We start from the raw sequence: 22,367 nt of genomic DNA, 5'->3' as shown, positions 1-22,367 counted from the left end.
ATTTAGGTAATTTTTCATAACCGAAGGTTGAAAATAGTCACCTAATATCATTTAAAAATATTAAGAAACAGTTTGCAAAAGATACATTTTAAGTGTTGGGCTTTAAAACATAGTTTTCATTTCAGTGACTTGTTAAATGACTTATTTTAATAATAATAGCAATCTGTTCCTATATGATATGCTCCTGCATCTGATATACCATGTACTTTTAATAAATATTTTATTGGTTTACTTCCTTATAGTTTATTTCCTTTATAAAACTAGACTTTGATGGTGGTTATGAAACTGGTTTGTTCTTATGTTGGTATTTAATTTTTCTTTTTTGTTTAGCAGGACCGAATGCAGGAATTTGAGAACTGAGCTGTGCAAGTGCTGAAGAAGGAAATTTGTTTGGAGGAAACAGGAAAGAGAAAGAAAAGGAAGGAAAAAATACATAATTTCAGGGACGAGAGAGAGAAGAAAAACGGGGACTATGGGGAGAAAAAAGATTCAGATTACGAGGATTATGGATGAACGTAACAGACAGGTGAGTAGAGAAAACTTTTCTTTTTATCATTCTTTACATGGACTATTTATTACATTTTCCCCAATAAGTTAAAGGTACTGAAAACATTTCTGACTTATAAGTAGCTCTTTGCTGGAATTAAGAGAAGTTTTAGTGAATTAAATGTGGACAGTTTAAGTAAAGGGAAGAAAATCACCTTGTCTGTTAGAAATACAGTTTACACATTTGTGATTATTCACTTTTTACTTCAACATGAATTTTAAATGGGATCTATACTGGTGTAACATGAATAGCTTAATAATTAAGAGTTAATAAGCATAACATTGATACATTGCATGCATCATCAAACAAAGATATTCTTGTATTCGTGGGAACTAGACCTTTCGTGGTCATCCATTTAAAGATTTATAAGATAGACAAAATATCCTGTATAAAAATGGCTCTCATTCTATACACAGTAAAAGGGACTTTGGAACATATCCCAGCATTTTAACATTGTGCTGATGACATCAACGACAATAAAAAATGCACCCAGAATATTAGGAACTTAAAACATATAGGCAAAAACTATTAGCTAATTCATACCATTTTCTTCAAACCCTGAAATTATAAATATGGAAGCAGATGATGCTTTTTCCTAGTGCCTCAGTGTTAATGTTTTGTGATGCAATTTATTTGTCCAGAAGACTTGACACATAGAAATACTCTATTCTCCAGTAAAGACTTGTATATCACAAATGCCTGTGATTTAACGCTTATTTTGATTTGGACTTGAGTCAAGTGGACTTAGGTGATGTACAGATAATGAGGTGGTTTGCACACATCCTAATGTTAAATATCAAATAGTAGTCTTTGAGAGAAATTGCAGTGCTGCTGTTTCATTACAAATGACACTGAAACCTGTAGAATAGACATTCCCTGGCCATGAAAGAGAAAACTGTTTCCTGTTGCCCATGGATGCTGGGGAAAGCTAAAGAGGACAGACATAGGATCGCCCCAGCAGGCTGTAATTCCCCCCAAGTAAAGATACTCCTTCTTCCCTGCTGTCCTTTTTTATCTTCTTGGACCTGCAAGTGAGAATAGAACTAACTAGTGTGTGCGTGTTTTTTTTTTAATTAATGTTGCTATATGTGTAAATTATGACAAATAGAGCTATATGTGTAAATTATGACAAATAGAAATTATTTATGCCATCAAAGCCCATAAGCCATTAAGAAGTAAAGAAGCTTTTTATTCCTTGTTTTTTAAGATTGCATTCCTTTAAATTATTACGTATTTTAAGGTATGCATGATGAACTGTTTTTAACTGATCATTGAGCTAAAAGGTGAATAATGCTAAGATTTATCATGTATTCTTTCCATGTTTTCCCTACACAGTGCTTAATGATACAGGTCAAGCCAAATAGCAGTCATTTTGTGAATATAAAACCACAGTGTTTTAATTGGTTTATGGCTTGATAATGGAATTAAGGCTGAAATACTGAATATCAGGTGTCATTGATCATTTAGACCTCATTATTTGTACTAGAATCTGTTTTGGATGCATCCAAAATTATATGAATTAGCACTTAGCATTTCATTAATACTGCCAGGTAATTTTTAAGTTCATGAGATTCATTGTATCTTTTCACTTATAAAGAGAGAAGAAAAATTTTGTGGGTTGAATTCATGAGCTTTCATTGTACTTTATAAAGGAACGTAAAACTCACACAGGGATACAAGAATTTTAACACCATACTTTGGAGCTAATAATTGAACATCTTTCCTGATTGAAATGCAGGTGCATCTACAATTGCTGTTACTGTCACCCACGTTAGAAGTAACAGTAACTTCAGGAGAAGAAAAAATGTTTAACTTCAGTTTAGTTTGACTTGTAATTTTTGTAATCCTGGAAATATATTCCTTGATTTTATTCTGTAAAATTTAGGATCAAATTGTTCTTTTCTCCATTCTTTATCTAAGTACAGTTGGCCCTTTAATTTAATACTCTTAAATGAAATTATTACAAACAGAAAGATGCCATGATTTAACACGTTTCATTGATTGCTTTAGAAGGCTATTGAAAATGTTAAACATCCATCATATATATAAATGTTTGTCATGCATGCCTCTTACCTTCTATGAGAGAGTGGTCATAAAAGCTATTTGGGAGGAAGCCTAAAAGATGTAGGTCATTTCTTATCATCTAAATCAACAAATTTGCACCAGCATGTCATGCTAGTTGTGGAGGCACCCTAAGCTGGGCTTCCTTTAAACTATGTGTTCAGAGGTTGAAAAGAAAAATGTTACCTGCATTGCGCTTTCTGTAGCTGCCCCCAGTGTAGAGCTTCCAGCAGAGCTTCATACGATGGTTCACTGTTCTCTTTTCTTAAAAGTAGTAAAGCACTGCTTTGCCATTGACTACACACAAGTGTGTTTTTACCAGAATAAGAAATACATAAAATGTGATTATAAAAGTAATTACCATTTATTGAGCATGCACCCGTTGTGTGCCAGGAAGGTCTTACATATTTAATCCGTATTAATCTCATTTTGCAGCTGAATGATTCATTTATTTGTTAAATCAACTAATATTAGTGGACCACAATGTGCCTAACATTAAGTATTCAGTGGTGAACAAGAATTTCATCCAGTTTATAGCTGCCCCCAGGGGTCATCAAACTTTTTCTGTAAGAGGTGAGATAGGAAAATTTTCAGCCTTGTAAGCCATATAGTCTCTGTCTCAACTACTGAACTCTGCCATGGTAACACAAAAGCAGCCAAGTGCAAGATGTCAGCAAATGATTGTGGCGGTGTTCCAATAAAACTTTACTGACAAAAACAGGAGGTAGGCTGGATTTGGCCTGTAGCTGGTCTAGTGGGGCGAAACAGACATGAAATATGCAGATGTATAACAAAGCTCTATTCACGTGTTCTACAAATGAGTATGAGCACGCTATGAAAGAATACCTGCAACTACCTTATTTAGCTTGGGGATGCAGGAAATGCTGTTTAAACTGAGAGCTGAAAGATGAGTGAGAGTTTGGCAGGTAACAGCATTCCAGGGGAACAGTATTTACAAACCTCCTTAAAGTGGGAAAGAGCTTAGCTGAGGAGATGAAGGCAGGCCAGTGAGACTTGAGCTTCGAGTGTGACTTTTGAGAGATGAGAGAAGAGATTAGAGACTGGACAGAACCCATAGCATGCGAAGCTCTAAAGGCCCTCTTAAATTCTAAGAAACTTGCCCCAAATCATACAGTTAATACTAGGAAGTGGCCAAGATTTGAGTCCAAGTCTCTCTGATGAAGAAACCCATGCTTTTCTTAATGATGTCATGCTGCATCCTGTATAATATAAGGGCCAAAAGCATGGTTTTTAGAGTTCTACAAACCTGGTGCTCAGCCCAGTTCTCCTACTTACTAGCTATATAACCTCCAGCAATTAATTAACCCCACTGAGGCTCGGTTCCCTCATCAGTAGAGTGAGGATTAAGAAATTGTACCTTCTTCATTAGGTCATTTAGAGCATTAAATGAGGTACTAAGTGTGAAGTGCCTAGCACATAATAAGTGCTCAATAAGTTTATTTTATTAGCTATTCCTATTGAGAATCATGCTCTTTGAGCCATTAACTATTTATAGTTAATGTGATTTCCATCAAAACAACTCCCTGAACCTTCATTTCAAGAGGATTTTACCTTAAATGGGTATCAGGGAGATGGATGGAGGAGTGGAATAGAGTAGTGCAGGAGCACAAAGGACCCTTCAGAAGCTAACAAGTACCTAGAGAACCATACCAGAAGGAGAGCTGACTTTTGGCAGAGGATGGCTGTGGACAGAAAGGAAAGATCACACAGGACATTGGCAGAGAGAAGCTCCTAACAAAGTAGGGAGAAGTCATTTTCTAAATCCAATTTTTGCGGGACTCATTCTCAAACTTATGTTACTGACCAAATTATTTTGAATTATTTATCACTATTTTATCGCAGTGGTCTCCAGCAGATTCTAATGCTACAACTGAGCATTCTCTCCATCTTATTTTTTGTTTGTACCCTTTAGGTACCATCATGAATTAGGCAACCATATTCTTATCCTCCTTCATATGGTACCATTTTTTTTTCATTATGCTCCTGAAAGAGACAGATTTTTAAAATACTTTCATCCTTCTATGACTTTTTGTAAACAGAATATAAAATCTGTTACGTATGTTGTATAAATAAGAACAATATAGAAAAAATAGGTATGCTTAACATAAACCAGTTGACTTATATGTTTGTATTTAAATTTCTCAGCTTTCCTATTTTGAAAAGGGAAAGGAAAGGTAAACCAAAAATTGATTTGTGTGACTTGTCGAATAAAGACATTAAATACTTAAATAACTATAAGGGGGAAATTTGCTGAATTACATAATTAGGCCCTAAAATAGCCAGGAAATAAAGATTTTTAAATGCCATATGTTCCTTTCTTTCATCATATCTGGCATACTAATAGTTTTTGCCAGTATACAAAATTTCACGCAATTTTCAGTGCAATAACTGGAGCACCAAGTGAACACAATTAGCAACATTCTTCTGTTAATAGAATAGGAGAATCCCCTTATGACTAAAAAGAAATCAGTTCATAACTGTTCAATTTTCTAACTTTTCCTTTTCTATTACATCCCTATCTCAGTTTCTTTAAAAGAGTTTACAAGATAATTTAAAATGGGTTAGGAACAACAAAACTGGAAAATTCTACTGAGTGTTGATGTAGCCTCTGACAGTTTCTGCATACTCATATCTTTAAACTAGTGTTTTCTGAACTAAACTGAACAATAAAAAAAGATGTATTGATTCCCTCGGAGACTCTCTTTAAAAAGAAAACGTTTTATTCCTTCCTTTCTGAAAACTCTTAGCCACCGTTTTACATTCTTCCTAGAATTTTAGCTAAAATTACAACGGAATTTTCCTCAAGGTGATATGTAGAATACCAGTAAATAAAAAGCTTACTTACAGTTCTAAATTGGGCAGTTATATCTGAATAACCTGTTGCAAAATTTGTTGAAATCAAAGTACATACACTTTTAAATGTGAGGAACTGGATAATTTAGGGATAAAAATGAATTGCTTCAAGAAAAATAACTTTTTGATGAATTCTGAACCATGAATAGTCAGAGAACAGCGTCATCTGGTCCCACTGTCAAAATGCATATCCTTTGTCATCTTCACACAGAGATCTTCCAAACTGATCAGTTGCTTGTGTGTATGTCAAACAAGTAAATATTATTAATTAGGAAATTCCATTTTTAAAATTCTATAGGAGAGGTATCCATGTTAATCAATAAGTAAGTTTATAGATACCCCATAAAGATGATTATTCCTTTTTTTTTCAGTATCATATCTTAACATCTGACTGCCTCCTAAATTCATCTTAAAATTTTTATTAAACTCATTTTGTGTAAATAAAATCAGGTGTACTGCAATAATATATTAGTAATTAGTAATATATCAATAATATCTTGCAATTGAATTATAGGATATATTGATGCATACCACAGATATGTACTTAAAGTTTCCCCATGCATATAAGTTAAATCATTCTTACATTAATCTTAAAATCACCAAGGGGAAGTTTTTTATCCAAGGAGTTGGAATTGCTGGTGATTGAAGAGATTGAGAAAGAAAACTAGAAGGAAAAAATGGCATAAGTTGTACTTTTGTGAGCTTATAAATCAAAGAAAGCAGTAGCCAGACTGCTCAGATGTGTATTTTAACGGCTATGGCATCAGACCATTCATTTTTATTCCATTCCTAGCAATTTGAAAACAATTCGCAAATGGTCTCCCTGCCACGTAGCCGAATCACAGCGATGGTGTGCCACGCACTTACTCTACATCCCAGGCGGTGTGTAATGTTTATATTTAAGTCAGCCAGAGCCATTCCTTTACTGCCGGAGAGATATTGCCCCCACTTCCATCAAACTCATTCATTAGCTTTCTTTGGTAGGAAATGCAAGAGATGCGAACATTTTCATGGGGGAAAGAAGAACTATCGCCTCTGGGAGTCTATCACTCTTTCATCTACTTAAGCATTAAGCTTTTCCTTGAACTAGAGGGCTTCAAGAGATTTTGCCGTCAGAGTCCTAACTTGGGTATCTCATGAAATTTCTATTTCAAATGGTAATTTAAAAAAAACTCTGATGCTTTAGTTTATTGTATTTCAATCATTTTAGGTAGAAACTTGACATTGAATTCCCCCTTCACCTGTGTGAATGCATGCACACACCATTGTTTGCTTTGCAAATACACAGCTTATGTGTGACATTGTATTACTGAGAAACCAATATTAGAAGTACTAGCATTATAAATAGACCGCATAAACCATGAGGTTTCTTCCAGACTGTAGATTAAAGAACATGTTGCTGATTGTCAAAAGCCATGTCCTTTTCATTCTGGACTTCTTTTAACATTATAATTTATTCATTTAAAATGAGTTCCTTTTCTTCAAAATTCATTATGGCAAAAGTATTTCTTTTTTAACTTTACATTATTGAAGACAAATAGGGAATATTTTTTCCAAGAATAATGGCTGTGGTGCAAAAGTAAATAGTTAAATTGAAATAAATAAAATTCCATAATATGCATTCTATATTTGTATTTCTTCTTAATTATGTTAGACCATTAGTAGAAATAAGAGAACCTATCTAAAAGTTTGGATTTGACTTTTAATTTTAAATTGGAACAGTTTAGCTTAATCACTAACATTTAAATAACATTTCAACAAATGTAACTGTTTGGAAACTACAGTGGAGACAGCCTCCTGCCTTCTGTCTTGCAAGGATTGATTTGGAAGGCCCTGAGGGAGAAAATATTGGAGTTAGGAGGTAAAACTGAAGCCATTGTGGAAAGGAAGAAGTTATACTCTTCCTGTTATGACAGGAAACGTAGACAAATGTGCTTCCTGAGCATTTGCTCAGCAGGGAATGAAGTATTCTTTGACCTTTACCTTAGGTACATTTGGGCTTTGTTGAACTAGTAAACATGTTTTTGCCCCAAAAATATTAGTCCGGATTATTTTATTCTTATGAGGTTTAAATTATATATTTTATGTATATGAGGTATGGAGGAACAGAGATATTTATTTTATGACTTATCTACTGATGGAATTAGAATGTAAATCAGCCCTTTCACAAAGAGAGCAGACCTGTGCAGGATATATGAAAAATTAAAACTATATTGTGTTATGGTCTTCTCTTTCTAAAATTCAGAAAATTTCTGGACTTAAAAATGGGTCAAATAAAATCTTTTAAATCCTAATAAATTTAATAATTTTAGCTTATCTTTCTTCCCTTTTCTCCTGTGGACAACTGTATCAGAAATCAGCTGTCACAAATTTTAAAACCCAGCCTCTGAAAGCTTGTTAATAAACACTCCCATTTATTAATTTATATAAATTTATTTAATTGTAATCTAACCCACTGTGGATTATTTTCCCTCAAAATAGTGTGCAGTGTACCATATTTAAAGTTTTATTTTGGGGATTAGGATATTGGTGTATAGGGTGAGGGGTTGATAAAGTTTTAAATTCCAAACTCTAAGTCCCCTATTTTAATCCTTTTATCATGTTCAGAATTTTAGGAACTACTGCTTTGAAACCCTGCTCTTTGGAAATACTAGTACATTTCAGTGAAACATGGCTCAGTTTGCTTGAGGCTAACGAGGACAATAGTCCTCTTTGCAGCAGAACACACTGCTGTCTCATCCTTGCAAGTTATGCTGGAGGGTTACAAGCACATGGTAGCAGTCTGCTTAAAAGAGCCCCTCACTGCTCTTTAAAGAGCCTTTCATTTGTGATGGCAGGCCCTGTCATTGTATAAAGGAGCGCTTGTCTAGAACACCAGCCTGCAGTGGCATTGCTTCCTCCACCAAAAGTAATCATCAAGCCTGAAGCTTGCAAGCCTTTTAATGACATACTGAATTAAACAAAATAAAATTGAAGAGGAATGCTTAGAAACAGTTGTACCATTACTTACTGTCAGGGACAAGCCAGGGGAAGAAAAAAGAGCATTTAATAGGGCATTTCATCTTCTTGTTCAATTAGAGATTGTCGCTGCAGACCCTTGACTCCATCCCTAGCCCTTTAAACACATAGTAAGACCTAGCAGCTCAAGGATTATAGACTGCATTTGTATTTACTAACTGTCCGTCTCTTCACTTAGTCATTTGGTTTCCTTAAACTGGGAGGAAACTGAGAGATTATCCAGGTGAGGAATGAGAACAAGGAGGGAATTCCTAGCATGAGGGTTATGTGAATCATGACTCCATTTGGAGAAAAAAAAAGTGATAAAATCTCAAAATTTTGAAAATAGAATTAGCTGAACATCCTAGTCCCAAACATATTCTAAAACAAAGAAACAGTTATTACTTTATGAGTTAACAAAATGATTAAAAAAAATTACCACTCTTCTAGCAAACTAAGCTTCAATTAAGATTAGGATTATTCTGAATGGTGGAAAGAAGTATTTGGGATCCACAGATAGAATTATTTTTGCTTCCCTTAGTGATGGGGAGATAATTCCCTTTTTGCATTTGAAGCCTTTTGGAGCTAGGCCTAAATTAGTCTTATACCTGGGGGTGGATAGTGTTTCCAAAGGTTCCTTTATTTTATTTAAATAAATAAATAAAATAAAATACTAGGACTCCGATGATTAATATGGCAGGAAAGTTCTTCTGGGATGACTATGAATGGGGCTGAGAGAGGCGGGTGAATGGAGGCGGGTCGTGTGTGGAGTGGACACTCATTATGAAATGCCCTTTTAGTTCCACAGTAGTCAAACTTATTTCCCTACCCCTTAGGAAATGATACAGGACTTGTCCTCAGTTCTTGGAACTTATTACATTGCCTATGTGTAAATCATAGGACCACCTTTTTAATTCTATAAGCTGTATCATATAAGCAGACCTGTATTTGCTACTAACCAAAATACATTTTGCATGCGAAATGTAAACACATATCCATAAATACAGAACTAATGTGTGCCCACCCATGCACACATGTGCTTCTTGCCAACTTCAGTGGGAATGGTTTGAACATCTGAAGGCAGAGTTTGCTACATGGTCCACAGGAAAGTAGCTTTCATTTATTGTTGGAACCTAGAAACCAATTCGTATATAGCATCATTTTGTTTCTTTGACCTAGAAAGCTATCCTTACATTAGTTAATATGTTATGCACTACTCTGTACTCATCAGAATTTCTGATGATTCTTAGTGTAACATTACAAACTACAATACCTGTGCACTGCTCAATAGACAGTTGACTACATACATGTTGTGTTGAATTTCAGCCTGTAAAATGCATCATTATCTAAAAAAAGGGAGGCAGCACTGACTAATAAAATGATGAATTTTGTGTGAAGATGTTTTCTATTTCTTTTTCAGCCAGGGACTAGTTTTGTGACTCTGGATAAGGCAGTTCATGTCTTTGCAGTATTCATTCATCTGAGAAATGGGGGTGATAAACTGTGCCAAAGAATAGCTTCAAAGAGATACTGTCAAATGTAGCAGGCTAACTTAAAGTCTGAACTTCTTAGAAAAAAGTCACCAAATAAAGTCAACATTCTTACCTAAAAATGGAATTATAAGAAATATATGTTCTTATTTCACCAACAAACCCACACTCAAAAAATTGGCCCAGTCCAATTTTGCTCCTTCTCAATTTTACCAAATGTAAGTTCTTACTATAAATTAAAATGACAGAAACCAACTGTGGAATTTTCCTCTCTCAGTGGCAAACTTCCTAGTCACAGAGTCTAAGCATACAAAGAAATTTATTTTCAGCTATTCATTTTGGATCCCCAAAAGTGCCTAATTTCACTATCCATCTATCCAGCCATTCATTCAAGAAACATTTAGCCAAGTATTATTCTTGGACTTCAGGTTATGAAGATGTACAAGAGATGGTATGGGCTTTCAGAGAAAACTTGGAGTCTGGAGTAAAGAGATCCTCTAATCTGTACACAAGGAGATAATGGTAACACAAGTTGACAGGCCCTGTTTTGAGACCAGCCTTTACAGTATGTCACATGAAGTGACTGAGCCTAAAGCATCAGAGAAAAGATACTTCCTACCTTGTATAGTGCTTCACAGTCAACAAGTCACTGGCCCTTGTATTACGACCCTTAGTTTAATTCTCATAACAACTCAATATGTTTCCAATTATTACCTCTATTTTGCAGGTAAAGAAACTGGGGTTCAGGTAAATTAAGCAGTTTACCCAAGGGCACATAGTTAATAAATGGCAGAGCCTAGATTTAATTTTCAGTTCCCAAGTTTTTGCTTCTACACCATGCTGCCCCAGTAAAGATGCATATGTACTGCTTTTTGAAAAATATGTTGGTAACATGAATTTTCTATTTTATCATTCCGGGCAAATATTTTTTGTGTATTTTCATCACTGCAAATCATTTAACATTGTCTACTCCAATTCTTTACCATCTTCTGCATCACTTCTAATTACAAAAAGAGAGTGACCCCACTTTATTTCTTGGGATATGGAAATTAAAGGTGATTTTGATAGCATATTGCTGGCATTGAGTAACCAAAACTTATGACAGATTTTATAGAGTGAAATTGCAGAAACTGATGTCGTTTTGAATCATATTATCATTCACTCTCATCTTCCCCTTTATCTGAAAGTCATAGCCACCTGAGTGAAGAATCTGAACATCTAAAAACTGGAATGAATCTTTTAAAGGTCTCTAGTCCAGCTTCCTACTTCACTCAGGAACACCTTTTACACCTACCTCCACATGCAGCACTACTCAGACGTGTCCAGGAATGAGCTGCTCGCTGCTTTGTGAGACCCGGTCCACTTTTAGACACTTCTCATCACTAGACTTTCCCCTATTTTGAGCCTCCTCATGATTTTCAACAATGCTTTCCAATTCTACTGTGTGGAACAACACAGAAAAGCTCATCTGCCTCTTCAAATGGCTACAACTCTTCATACATTTAAAAGTGTTTAGCATGTCACTTTTAACTGTTTTCCTGTGTTAAACATCCTAGATTCCCTCAGTGGTTCTTCATGCAAAACAGTTCTGTTTACCATCTTCTAGTTGCTCTAATTTCATCAATATCTTCTTAGAATGTGAGTTTCAGAATTGAATATGGTAACAAAGATGGTTCTGATGAACAAAAAGATCTGTAGGCTAATTACCTCCCACTGTGAAACACTGTAACTTTAGATCCTTTTCCCAAAGTCAGCTACCACATTAATTTTCCTCCAACCTGAACTTGGATAATTTTTGTTTTATATATATATATATGTGAATGCAGACTTTAAAATTAGCTCTGAGTGTTTCATCTAGTTGGTTGTGACTCAGCTTTCTAATCTGAAGAGGGAGCAATTTATATAGACTCTACTATCTATTAGGTTAGCTCTATCACTACAGTTTCTGTTACATACAGATTTGGTAAGTAGGCCTTCTACATCTTCATGTAAATCAATGATAAAAATGTTGCTTGGGACAAGGAAAGTTACTGCTGAGCCCTGTGACACTTTACAAAAGAGACTTCTGCTTAAACTTAATGCTGATCAATTAATTCACACTAAGTATAGTTCTCCAACCATATTTAAAACATCTAAATTGCTATTGGCCAATCTCGAATTTATAATTTTGTGTGTATTTCATCAGACATGTGTTCTTTGAAAATCTCAACTCACCTGCAAGTTCAGTAAAGTTTTGCTCAACCAATGCACTCATTCCAAATCCTTTAGATTCTTCCCTTTCTCTCTATATTCTGTGACTGTAAACTTAAATTTTTATTTTCAGACTTTTCCTTCCTTCTGGATGAATCATTCAGGCAAGGAATAAAGACCACTTTCCTCTGAACTTTTTAAAAAGTTATTTTCTTGAAGTCAAGAGCATATGTATACTTCTCTCCAGACATTCTCTTTGCTTCTCTATGACAAATTCCAAGATGGTGTAATTACTTTCTCTGAAGATTCCTGCCACTGACATGTTGCACATTTTAGCAGAAAAAAAAAAAGTCCTGAATTCTTTTTAGTAAATTATCAAAAAGGCAAGTATATAAAAAAAAAAGTACTACTTATATTAGAAAATTACATTGAGGCATTCCAGCTTTAAAGTAGGGAATTTCCATTCTGTAATCCATTCATTCAGTGAGCAGTCATTGAGTATCAGGTCTGTGTGAGGCCTTAGGTGGGGTCTTCGGGGAACTCAAAAGCCAGCAAGGGAGGCAGACTCATTAACAATCAAATCTGTAATATTAGAATAAGACTTGTTATAAATATTTGTAAAAAGTGCTACAGGACCACAGTGAGGGAGGAATCGGTTTTATCGGAATGTGACAGCGAAGCTTAATAGAAGAAGTTGGCATTTAAACTGAGCCCTGCAGCATGATGGGAGCCTGCCAGTGGCCAGATGGACAGGGGGTGGGGCGTAAAACCATAATCAACTTTTACTGAGTAATACAGGATAGGAAATAACCAACATGGTAGGTTCCTTTTATATTCATAGACTATTATTTTTCTTGCTCAGTCCAGAGAAAAAGTTAGTCAGGAAACAAAAACTGAATTCATCTGACTAAATAAAAATACAATTTCAGATAACTGGACATTAACTGAAAATATAACTGTATTAGCTAAGTATTGCATTTAGTTTCAAATTAAGAAAATTCCTTTTAAGTCTCAAGAAATTAAATAATGATTTTTTTCTCTAGCCCCGAAGAAGAGATATGAACAAGAGAAATACATATATGTAATAGAAGCCCTCAAACCTAACACAAATGTTTGACAGACAATTCTCAATATATGTTGCTTAGCGCAATGTCTAATATGTAGAAAATGCTCAGTAAATATTTGTTTGGATTATATTTATGTGTCTGTGAATAGATTTTCTTAATTTCTTTAAAATTAAATTGTTTGACGCTGTACTTAATGAATGTGATTTTTCTCAATTTCAAATTCTAATTTCATTTACTGATTCATACCTAGTGGGGTCCTAGAGCTGCTGTCAACTAAGATGTGTGATGACTACCCTTATGCTGAGATTTAAAACTCAAGGCTACTATATAAAAATTAATACTAGAATATCTTAGTACAGCATCTTCATTACGTTTGAGGCTGTTTAAAGATTCAAGAGATAAAGGAAAAATTACATGGAATGGCCGAAGTCTACAGAGTAATTTTACTTTCCATGCATACATCATATATTAAATCTCTTTAATTCTGGAAAGTAAATGTCAAACTCAAGTGCTCTCTTAAATAATATTGGCTTTGTTCTTTTCCTGATGCACCTTGCTTGATGGATACCCTGGGAAAGAGCATCTCTCGGCCTGACTACTGTAAAAACAGTTTTCCATAACAACTAAGTTTCAAAATATGTTATTGAAATAGAAATATGGACTTGACCCTGTTTCAGACTATTGTCAAGTTATGAAAATGTAATCATTACAATACATTATTATATTTAAGTATAAAAGCTCTGAATTGCAATCGTTGTCATTGAGTGGCATATTTTAAATGAGGAGTAATATCCCAGGTTCTTTGGAAAGCTTAATGCTTAAAAACAATTTTATCTAACTATGAACAATGAGAAAAGGCATTATAAAATACATTTTGAGTATGCTATGAAGAATATGAACATAATACAGAATTAAATTTAGAGCAATTAAGAATAGATTTTGAAGATTTTTCTAAAATGCTTTAATATACTCATCATCATTTCAGTTTGCAATTTTAATGAAAAGAAGCCATAAGCACTGATTTTTGACAGGTTTTATTAAATAAGTATGCATTATCCAGCAGTCTATTTGGTTACCTGAAAGTTGAGGAGCACCTAAAAGTAAACACAAATAGCGGCTTTAATGATGTTTCTGTACTGAAATGTGCTTTGATGGTGAGTGCTGTAATGTGCTAAATTCTAAGGATTTGAATACTACAGAACCCATACTGTATTGAAACATTCTACCTACAGTCTGTGGTCATGAAGTCGGATTAAAAGTGGTTTTGGATAAATGAAAGTATTTTGGGCCAGAGCCTTCTGCATTAGATGTATTCTGTGGCCTGTTTCACAAATGGAATACCAGTGTGCAGGTTTATTTGCATAACTAAACTGTATCTAAAAGAAATATTAAAAAACATTTTATATAGATCTCTAATAATGATGATGCTTCATCATTCATTCAAAAACAGTTTTTATTTAGCCTACCCTGAAAATCAATAAGACAGTTTCTAAAAATAATATAATCAGATGTGAAAATAAAATACTATCAGTATTTTATCGATGTGAAAATAAAATACTATCAGTATTTTATCAGAAGCACTTTACTAAGACAATTGATAAATATAAAACAGGTGAGTTTGGCAGTTACTGTAAAGAAAAACTGTCCAAGTTGAAATGTAAATACTTAAACACTGTATTGTCCAAAGGATGATCTGTGGGAATTTTAGACCTTGCAGTATCTTTCCATCAGGAACAGCAACAAATTCAAACAACCTTATTTGGTACACTCTCTAAGCTACCAAGACAGATATATTTTGTTAGTGCTTCTTTACCTGTAAGTTAACTAAGAAAGGGATGAGAACTAAGATTTATTGGGTATCTATTTTAAGCACTGTACTTGATACTATACATACCTTATTTCATACCATCCTCAGAGCATCCCTAAGAGTAGGTGTTCTCTCCATTTGAGAGATGAAAACTCAAATTCAGAGAGGTTAAGGGAATTAATGTCTCATCACCAGTAAGCAGCAGAGTTAGCATTCAAATCCAGAGTCCTCTGAACACAAACCCGTGTTCTCTCCTTTCTACCATGTTACCTTTATTGCAAATGTGATAAAATAATGTCATCATTATAAAGTATACATTTATCTTTTAAAAAATTCTATTTATGAGTCGCTAAAAAGTTTCATGGGGGGAATTTATCACATAATTTTATATAATGTACATCAATTTGATCTTGCTAAAAACTTCACCCAACAGTTTCTCCTTATTCAGTTTTTCATTCCACAGATCCTCACTGTGTGCCCAAAGGTGTCTCCTGTTTTAGGCACTAGGGTACAATAGTGAGCAAAATAAAAATGGCACATAAATACACATTATAAAATGTGATGATGCTGTTAAGGAAAAATAAAAGGTAATTAGGGAAACAATAAACCACAGCATAAGTATGGAGGAATGAATAGACCAGGACATTAGATCCTCTGTCTGTTAGTCTGCAGCTCCTTTCAACACATTTATTCAGGCATGTGGGCAGAGGGGACTCAAAATTCACACTGAGGTTTCTAGTTTGGTTGACTGAGTTAATGGTGAAACAGGGATTATGGGAGGGGGAGCAGACTTGATGGTGAAGTTAACGAGTTTGGGCTTTGTTTGAGATTCCTGTATCCAGATAGATACAGGACAGTAGGACATCCATGGCGGGGGTGGGGGCATGGGCAGGTGTCTGGAGACTAAGAGAAAAATAAGGAGTGGAAATCTCAATTTAGGAATTGTACAAAAATAGGTGGCAGATAAACTGAGCTGGCCTCTGCAAGATGAATTGGATTTGAAGGTAAGAAAAATAAATAGTCCGTTTTGGAAATGATAGCTGAGTTCACCAGCATTTACTAGAGTTACGTGCCTCAAAAACCTATTTTGAAGAAGGATTGTATGTGCTCCTCAAAACAACAAACAACAGATTCAGCCAGCGATAGTTTGGGAAGTGGGTTAAACAAAGTTTTAAAAGATTTTCTCAACCTTTAATATACCAATATCCTCATTTCCCAAATGTATTGGGCTGATGAACTTCTCACTTAAGGAGTGTCTTATATGAAAGGCATTTTACAGAAGACTGATTGGGAAGCAGAGGACTGTATAAAGGTTTATAACTCAGAGCTAGAGTGAAGGGTGCAATTTAACCAAGAGAGGGTTTAAATTGGGAATAGTGAAATAAATATATTTGCTTTGGTAGGATTCGCAGGTAGGAGGAATTCAAAGCTAGGGAAAGAGCCATTTTAGACTGCTCATCAAGAGAAAGGCAGTTAAAAAGAGTGAAGTTTTGAAGACTGGGATGAATTGAGGAGGGAAAGATTTCAGGCAGGGAGATCAGCTGGGACAGGAAGCTGCTAGGCTGTCTGAGAGTGCAGTGATAAGCACCTGAATATACAGCCATCTAGAAAATAGACAGTGTGTGAATCTGAGAGACATTTTGAGGGTAGGAATAATGGGACTTGGTAACAGATTAGATTAAAAGAAGGAAAGGTCAAAGATAACAGTAGAGTGTTTGACCTGGGAGAGGAGGAAAGATACACAGAATGAAACCAAAATCCTATAGTATTATGGCTAAAGCACTTCCTAGTGCTCCGCTGGATTTCTACAAGAACATGACATTGTCTGCAAGCACAGTCATATCCCTTCAAGTGCTTTCAGTTAAATGGCGTAAGACGAAACAATTTCAGGATTCTTTTTGAACACAAATCTGTAATGCTAAGTTCACAATGTTATGTCCCATCTTCACGTGGTCAAAAAAACAAGCTCCAGACTCATAATTGGGAAAGATATTAGCCAGGCTGAAATTAACTTCTATAATCTTAAATTGCTCAAGGAAATAAGAACAGTTTTCCGCTCACCTTCCTTAAAATGCCCCACAGTAAATCTTGCGTTTATGGTTTCACATTCAACAAGCTAGAAATCAACACATTTTCAAATCCTAAGCAGAAATTTGTTTTAGATTTATTTTGTTTTCCTTCCAAATGCAAGGGCTCTGATGACGACAAGTCTTTGTTTTACAAAGGAAAGAAAGTATGTTAAAAACATGCATGCATGATTTTTGTTCTTAAAAAAAACAAAAGCCCACCTTTTTTTTTTCCAGGTGACATTTACAAAGAGGAAATTTGGGTTGATGAAGAAGGCTTACGAGCTGAGCGTTCTGTGTGACTGTGAGATTGCCCTGATCATCTTCAACAGCACCAACAAGCTGTTCCAGTATGCCAGCACCGACATGGACAAAGTGCTGCTCAAGTACACGGAGTACAACGAGCCGCATGAGAGCCGGACAAACTCGGACATCGTGGAGGTGAGAGGGCAAGCTTGGGGAGCCCCAAGCTCCGGAGAGCCACAGGGTGTTTTGTGTCCCTTTCCCCCACCCTACTCCCCCACACAGACGCACACACACTCCACCTTCTTTTTCTTATTATGTTCATCTGCCCGTAAATATGCCCTGAGTTATAATCTTGCTATTACTGCACCCCACCAACTCCACACCTTCCTCTCTTCCTCAAAATGCACAGTAAAGTGATATTCTGATAGGGACAATATAAAATCTCATCCTTGCTGGAAATCAAGTGCCAGCATAAAATTAATCATCCTTTTTGAGTGTTCATTGCCCACAGTATGTAATGACACTATGGTTGGGAACTGTGACCAGGGGACATCTCACTCACTATTTAGATTTCTTCTGATAATTTCTTTTAGGTGTCTGATTGTTTCCCAAAATAACCAAAGGAAAAACAGTTTTAATATGAGTTCACCCTGGGCTTACACTTCAGTTTTTCACTTTGTCTCTTCTTTCTAGCTCGTTCTTCCTATAGCATTTTTGCTGGAAGAGTAAAGACAATTATTCTCCTAGAAGTGTCTTTCTCCAAAAGTGTATCATTTTATATAGCAGTGAAAACTGTTAAAATACATGGAATCAGATATCTTGTGAAAATGAACATCTCAGTATTCGCTCGTTCTTTCGTCAGAGTTTAATATTATAACATTGCTTTATTGTGCCAAAAATAAATAAGCATTATGTTAAAATGCAAATTTTTTTTGAAATTTGTTAGTTTAAGTAACATTGCCATACAATTTTGGCTGAAACATTTTAAACATTTTCAGCATGTATCCTATGTAAATACTATTGCCTCATAGTATTCTTCATAAACAATGAATACTATATCGAAAAGGAAGAGGTTTATTGAGAGCTGTTCCCATCTGCCTATTTTCCTTACCTGTCTGCTCCTGGTCTCCTTGTTTGTGCCTGCTTTCCCAGAATTAAAAGAAAATTAATAAAGGTTTCAGAAGTATGTATTCAGAGACATTTTGCCAGAGGTCAAATCATTCTTGCCATTGTTTAGACTGGTTTCATACAATGAAAAATATCTACTACTAATCCTCATCAAATTAATCTGCCTCCCACATTCATCTTCTCTTTACCTGTCATAATTGTCTAAGGCAATTGTTTTATTTGGAAGTTGTTCAAAAGTGTTCAGCTGACCAATTTTTAGGCCAAGCAAATAATTTCAGAGAAACAAACGCAAATAAGTCAATCTAATGTAACATGTGCTTAAAATACTTTCAGATTTGCATTACTGCAAGTCATTTTCCTTAGCTTTTCATTGACCAATAATTTGAATTGTGTGCTTGCCTTGACCTTAAATTTTTTAAGATTTCTTACAAAGTTTAGCTGCTATATATTTTAGATGGTTTTTAAACGTAAAAATACATAAACATATGTGAATGTGAATTTAACAAGTCAGTTATCAGATCTTACAGGTGCTTTCATGTGTATCTGTCATGTGTGTGAGTTCACACACATTTAATCTAAATTCCCTAACCAAAACAACTTTGTATTCCAAACTCCATCTCATGACCAAAACAATTGCAACAAAAATTCCAGGGTAACAAAAGAGTTAGAGTTGGAATTTGTCATTCGACTTTAACTGCTCCAGTCCTTAACCGTGTTAAAGGCAGTAGAACTATATTGAACCAATTGGAAATTTTGTTGAATTTTAAAGTTTTCTCTCTTAAAGGAATTTAAAATCTAGAAAATGCATCTTCTGAGGGCTTACTGACTAGTATACTAACCATTTTAAATGACTTAAAGGCTGATTTAAAACCTCATATGCTCCATGAGACTTTCATATTCTTGGACAGATGTGTGTCTGAGTGTACGAGTTCTTTAAAGGCCATTGAAAGAACACTGGGTTAAGAATTAGAGGTCTTGCATTTGTTTTGCACTACTTTGTGCACTATGTATGTGACAAGTTGCTAACTCTCTGGGATGAAGTTTTCCCGTCTCAAAAATGAATGTGTTGTATTTGAAAGTCCTTTCCAATATAATCATTCTTCCAAAAGCAGTGCTTTTCAAACAGAGTGGATCAGCAGCTCCATTTTCTCAACAGAGTAAAGCTTCTAAATACATGAAAAGAGCTTTTTGGGCTTGTAGGCCAAATCTAGAGATTCGATGATTTGATTTGTTAGGTGAACACAACATGTTGTAAGTCTGACACATTGTGAGTCTGCCCTATTCAGCAACCTGATTGACACATTTCACATATTTGACTTTCTACGTTTTAGTAATAACAGAGATTATGGAAAGAGAAATGAAGTGGGATCCCTAAACTTGATAAATTTTACATCACCCCTGCACGGAGCATTTTACAAAGTGCAGATCATTGAAATTGGGACACTTGGTGTAGAAAAGGGGAACTGGGTGGGAAGATGCATTTATAAGAAGTTTCCCAGGTCATTCTTAGACACACTAATGTTTGGAAACTTCTGTAGCACTAAGACATAAAGTATCTTGGAAGCTGAGAACCGGTAGCACATTAGGGACCTGAGGAATCCATTCCCAAAACGGATCTAACAAAGTTGAAAATTAAGGTAGTTTACTACTCCTGGGCAAAATTTTAAATCCTATTTATTTTAATTTAATGAAATACATTTAACTGAGTAAGTTTAATGAGGAGCATAATATGTTTCATGAAGGGTCATTAGTTTTATATTTCCCACTTGGACCATTACTCCTCTCTCTTAACCCTCTAAAAACAATTTATTAACAAGAAAAAGGTGGAGGGATAATATGATTCCCAGCATTTAGACTGAAATACAAATTTCTGGGCCATACCAGAGTGTTGCTACAGGGTCATAGGAAATTGTGCAGCACATGGGTGTTAAAAAAGATTCCTTCTTTTAGCAAAAAAGCTCCGCGTAATTATCATGTCTTTGCTTGATAATTAGCGCTACTGTTACAATGGCACAAAGACTCACAAAGGCTTAACAGACAGACTGAGATAGTTTTTTATTATTATTATATTATAATGCAGCTTGAATATCTGTTTAGATTCAATATATAAATATGCCAGATTTAGTAAATGTGTTAAATTTTTAATCCGTTGGTTAAAAAAGAAAACAAAAACAGTTATTGTATTAAAAGTACTTCCTTTGAAGAAAGTCCATTTTATTTTAACTCTGTGACGCATACTGGATATTTACTCAAAATGCTAGCTGATGAGGCTGTTGACATTCAGTAAGGGATTTTGATGGTATTAATGAACTGCCTCTGCTTCCTTCATTACTTCCAACTGTCTATTCCATCCATCGTTCTCTTAGCTGCCTTCCTACCCTAACAGTCTTTGTTGGGCTTTGTTCCTGGAAGATGTGGTTGTTGACCTCTTCAGGATGACCTGAATGCACGTCCCTGAGGACTTACAGGCATCGTTTAGCAATCATTTAGCAAGCACCAGCTTGTACTCAGCACAGTGCAAAGGGTTCTGAAAAAAACAAAAGACAGGCATTCTTGTTAAGGATGTGAAACATATATACGAAAATCAGCTTGGGAACAATTGGAGGGCAAAGGAGCAATAACCTCATTAATGGGTGGAGTACAAGCTACCAAAATGAAGGCATAGGCTCAACAATTCAACCAAACATTCATTTAAGCATATGTGTTCTACCATATCATTCCAAGTGATCCTTGGAGTGACAGTAATCCCAGACAGGTTTACTTCCATATCGAACACATGTTCTCCAGCCATGAAACCCATATAGGAGTGTCATTTAGCACTGGACGGAGAAGATACTGCTCACCCCTCAGTGACTCACTGATTCTCTTGGGCGGCTCATCCAGTCAGGGCCAGTAGTCAAGGGATCAGAGAAGGACAGTAGAACAAGAGGCTCTCTGCTGCTCCTCCGGAAATTCAAAGATGGATTGTAGCTCCTAGGGAAGAATCTTTTGATTCTTAACTTTCAATCGAGGATTATTGGCTTTGGTTTTGTTTGGTTTGGTTTGGTTTGGTTTGAAGTGAAGGAATGGGTAAGAATTATGTATTATGTGTGTGTGAGAGAGAGACAGGATATTTACATGAAATTTTATTTTCTGACACAGGAATCCCGTTTGGATTTAGAGACATCTAAGGATGAATGTTCAGTGAACTGTTTCTATGCACAGTAATAATTAAGGCCTGAATTGGGTCAGGAAAGACCTTAAAATAGCTTATAACTATTACTGCTTCTCAATGCTACTGGAGGTCATCAACAAACTAACTACTCTTACATAGTTTGGTGAATATTGGTGAGTGCCATTTTTGTGGTACAGCAAATGCAGCAAATAGAATTGGTCATCTTTACAAATTTATTACAGATTTCAGGAAAAAATGTAAAATATTTATTTTACTTGAGCTTTTAACCAGTTGAGCTTGATGTAAGTAAACAGGTTCCAACTTGATACTTATAAAAATATAGATACATAAAATTATTTTTATGGGTGCTTTATAGATGCAAATTATACACAGATACCCTTCTTATTTGTTTACTCATTTGTTGAATTTTCATTCTTTCATGCATTCACTGAGCAAAGACACTCTGAAGTCCTACCATGTGCAACATGCCATGGAATGCTTGGAGATGCAAATATAACCCAGGCCCTCTGGGGACACTCAGTCCTTGAGAGGGCTCACAAGCTCATGCACAATGTGGCCTCTGTTCTTCTCTCCCTCTTTGTCACCTTTTCCACTTTCCAACTCATCAGTCTCCCCCCACCTCTTCCATCCTACACTACAGTCATGTTGAAGATCTCAGATTCTCTAACCTCTATTTGTTTGGTCTAGAACATTCTTTAGTAAGTCTTTGCCTGGCTTTT

At 35.3% G+C, this 22,367-nt stretch overlaps 1 protein-coding gene and 1 long non-coding RNA gene across 7 annotated transcripts in view; one reads left to right on the top strand and one right to left on the bottom strand.

The window, feature by feature from the left end:
* The window catches only part of MEF2C (myocyte enhancer factor 2C), a 138,278-nt gene that overhangs the window by 48,314 nt on the left and 67,597 nt on the right, over nt 1–22,367 (top strand). For 5 of the 6 annotated variants that reach the window (XM_037801818.1, XM_037801817.1, XM_037801815.1 and 2 more), the window contains exons 2-3: nt 334–526; nt 17,337–17,540. In XM_037801818.1, the coding sequence (XP_037657746.1) occupies nt 473–526; nt 17,337–17,540 (258 nt within the window). In that variant the 5' untranslated portion in view covers nt 334–472. Of the gene's footprint in view, nt 1–330; nt 527–17,336; nt 17,541–22,367 lie in introns of all 6 variants that reach the window. The other variant, XM_037801814.1, reaches the window with a different exon arrangement.
* The window catches only part of LOC119508239, a 28,671-nt gene continuing 26,897 nt past the window's right edge, over nt 20,594–22,367 (bottom strand). Inside the window, exon 3 of the long non-coding RNA XR_005211437.1 lies at nt 20,594–21,000. This is a non-coding gene — a long non-coding RNA (uncharacterized LOC119508239). The remainder of the gene's footprint in view (nt 21,001–22,367) is intronic.

This window comes from Choloepus didactylus, chromosome 13 (assembly GCF_015220235.1).
Source record: "Choloepus didactylus isolate mChoDid1 chromosome 13, mChoDid1.pri, whole genome shotgun sequence".
Lineage (NCBI taxonomy): Eukaryota > Metazoa > Chordata > Mammalia > Pilosa > Megalonychidae > Choloepus > Choloepus didactylus.
The sequence above is the reverse complement of the archived record's forward strand: the minus strand, read 5'-3'. Positions and strand labels throughout refer to the sequence as shown.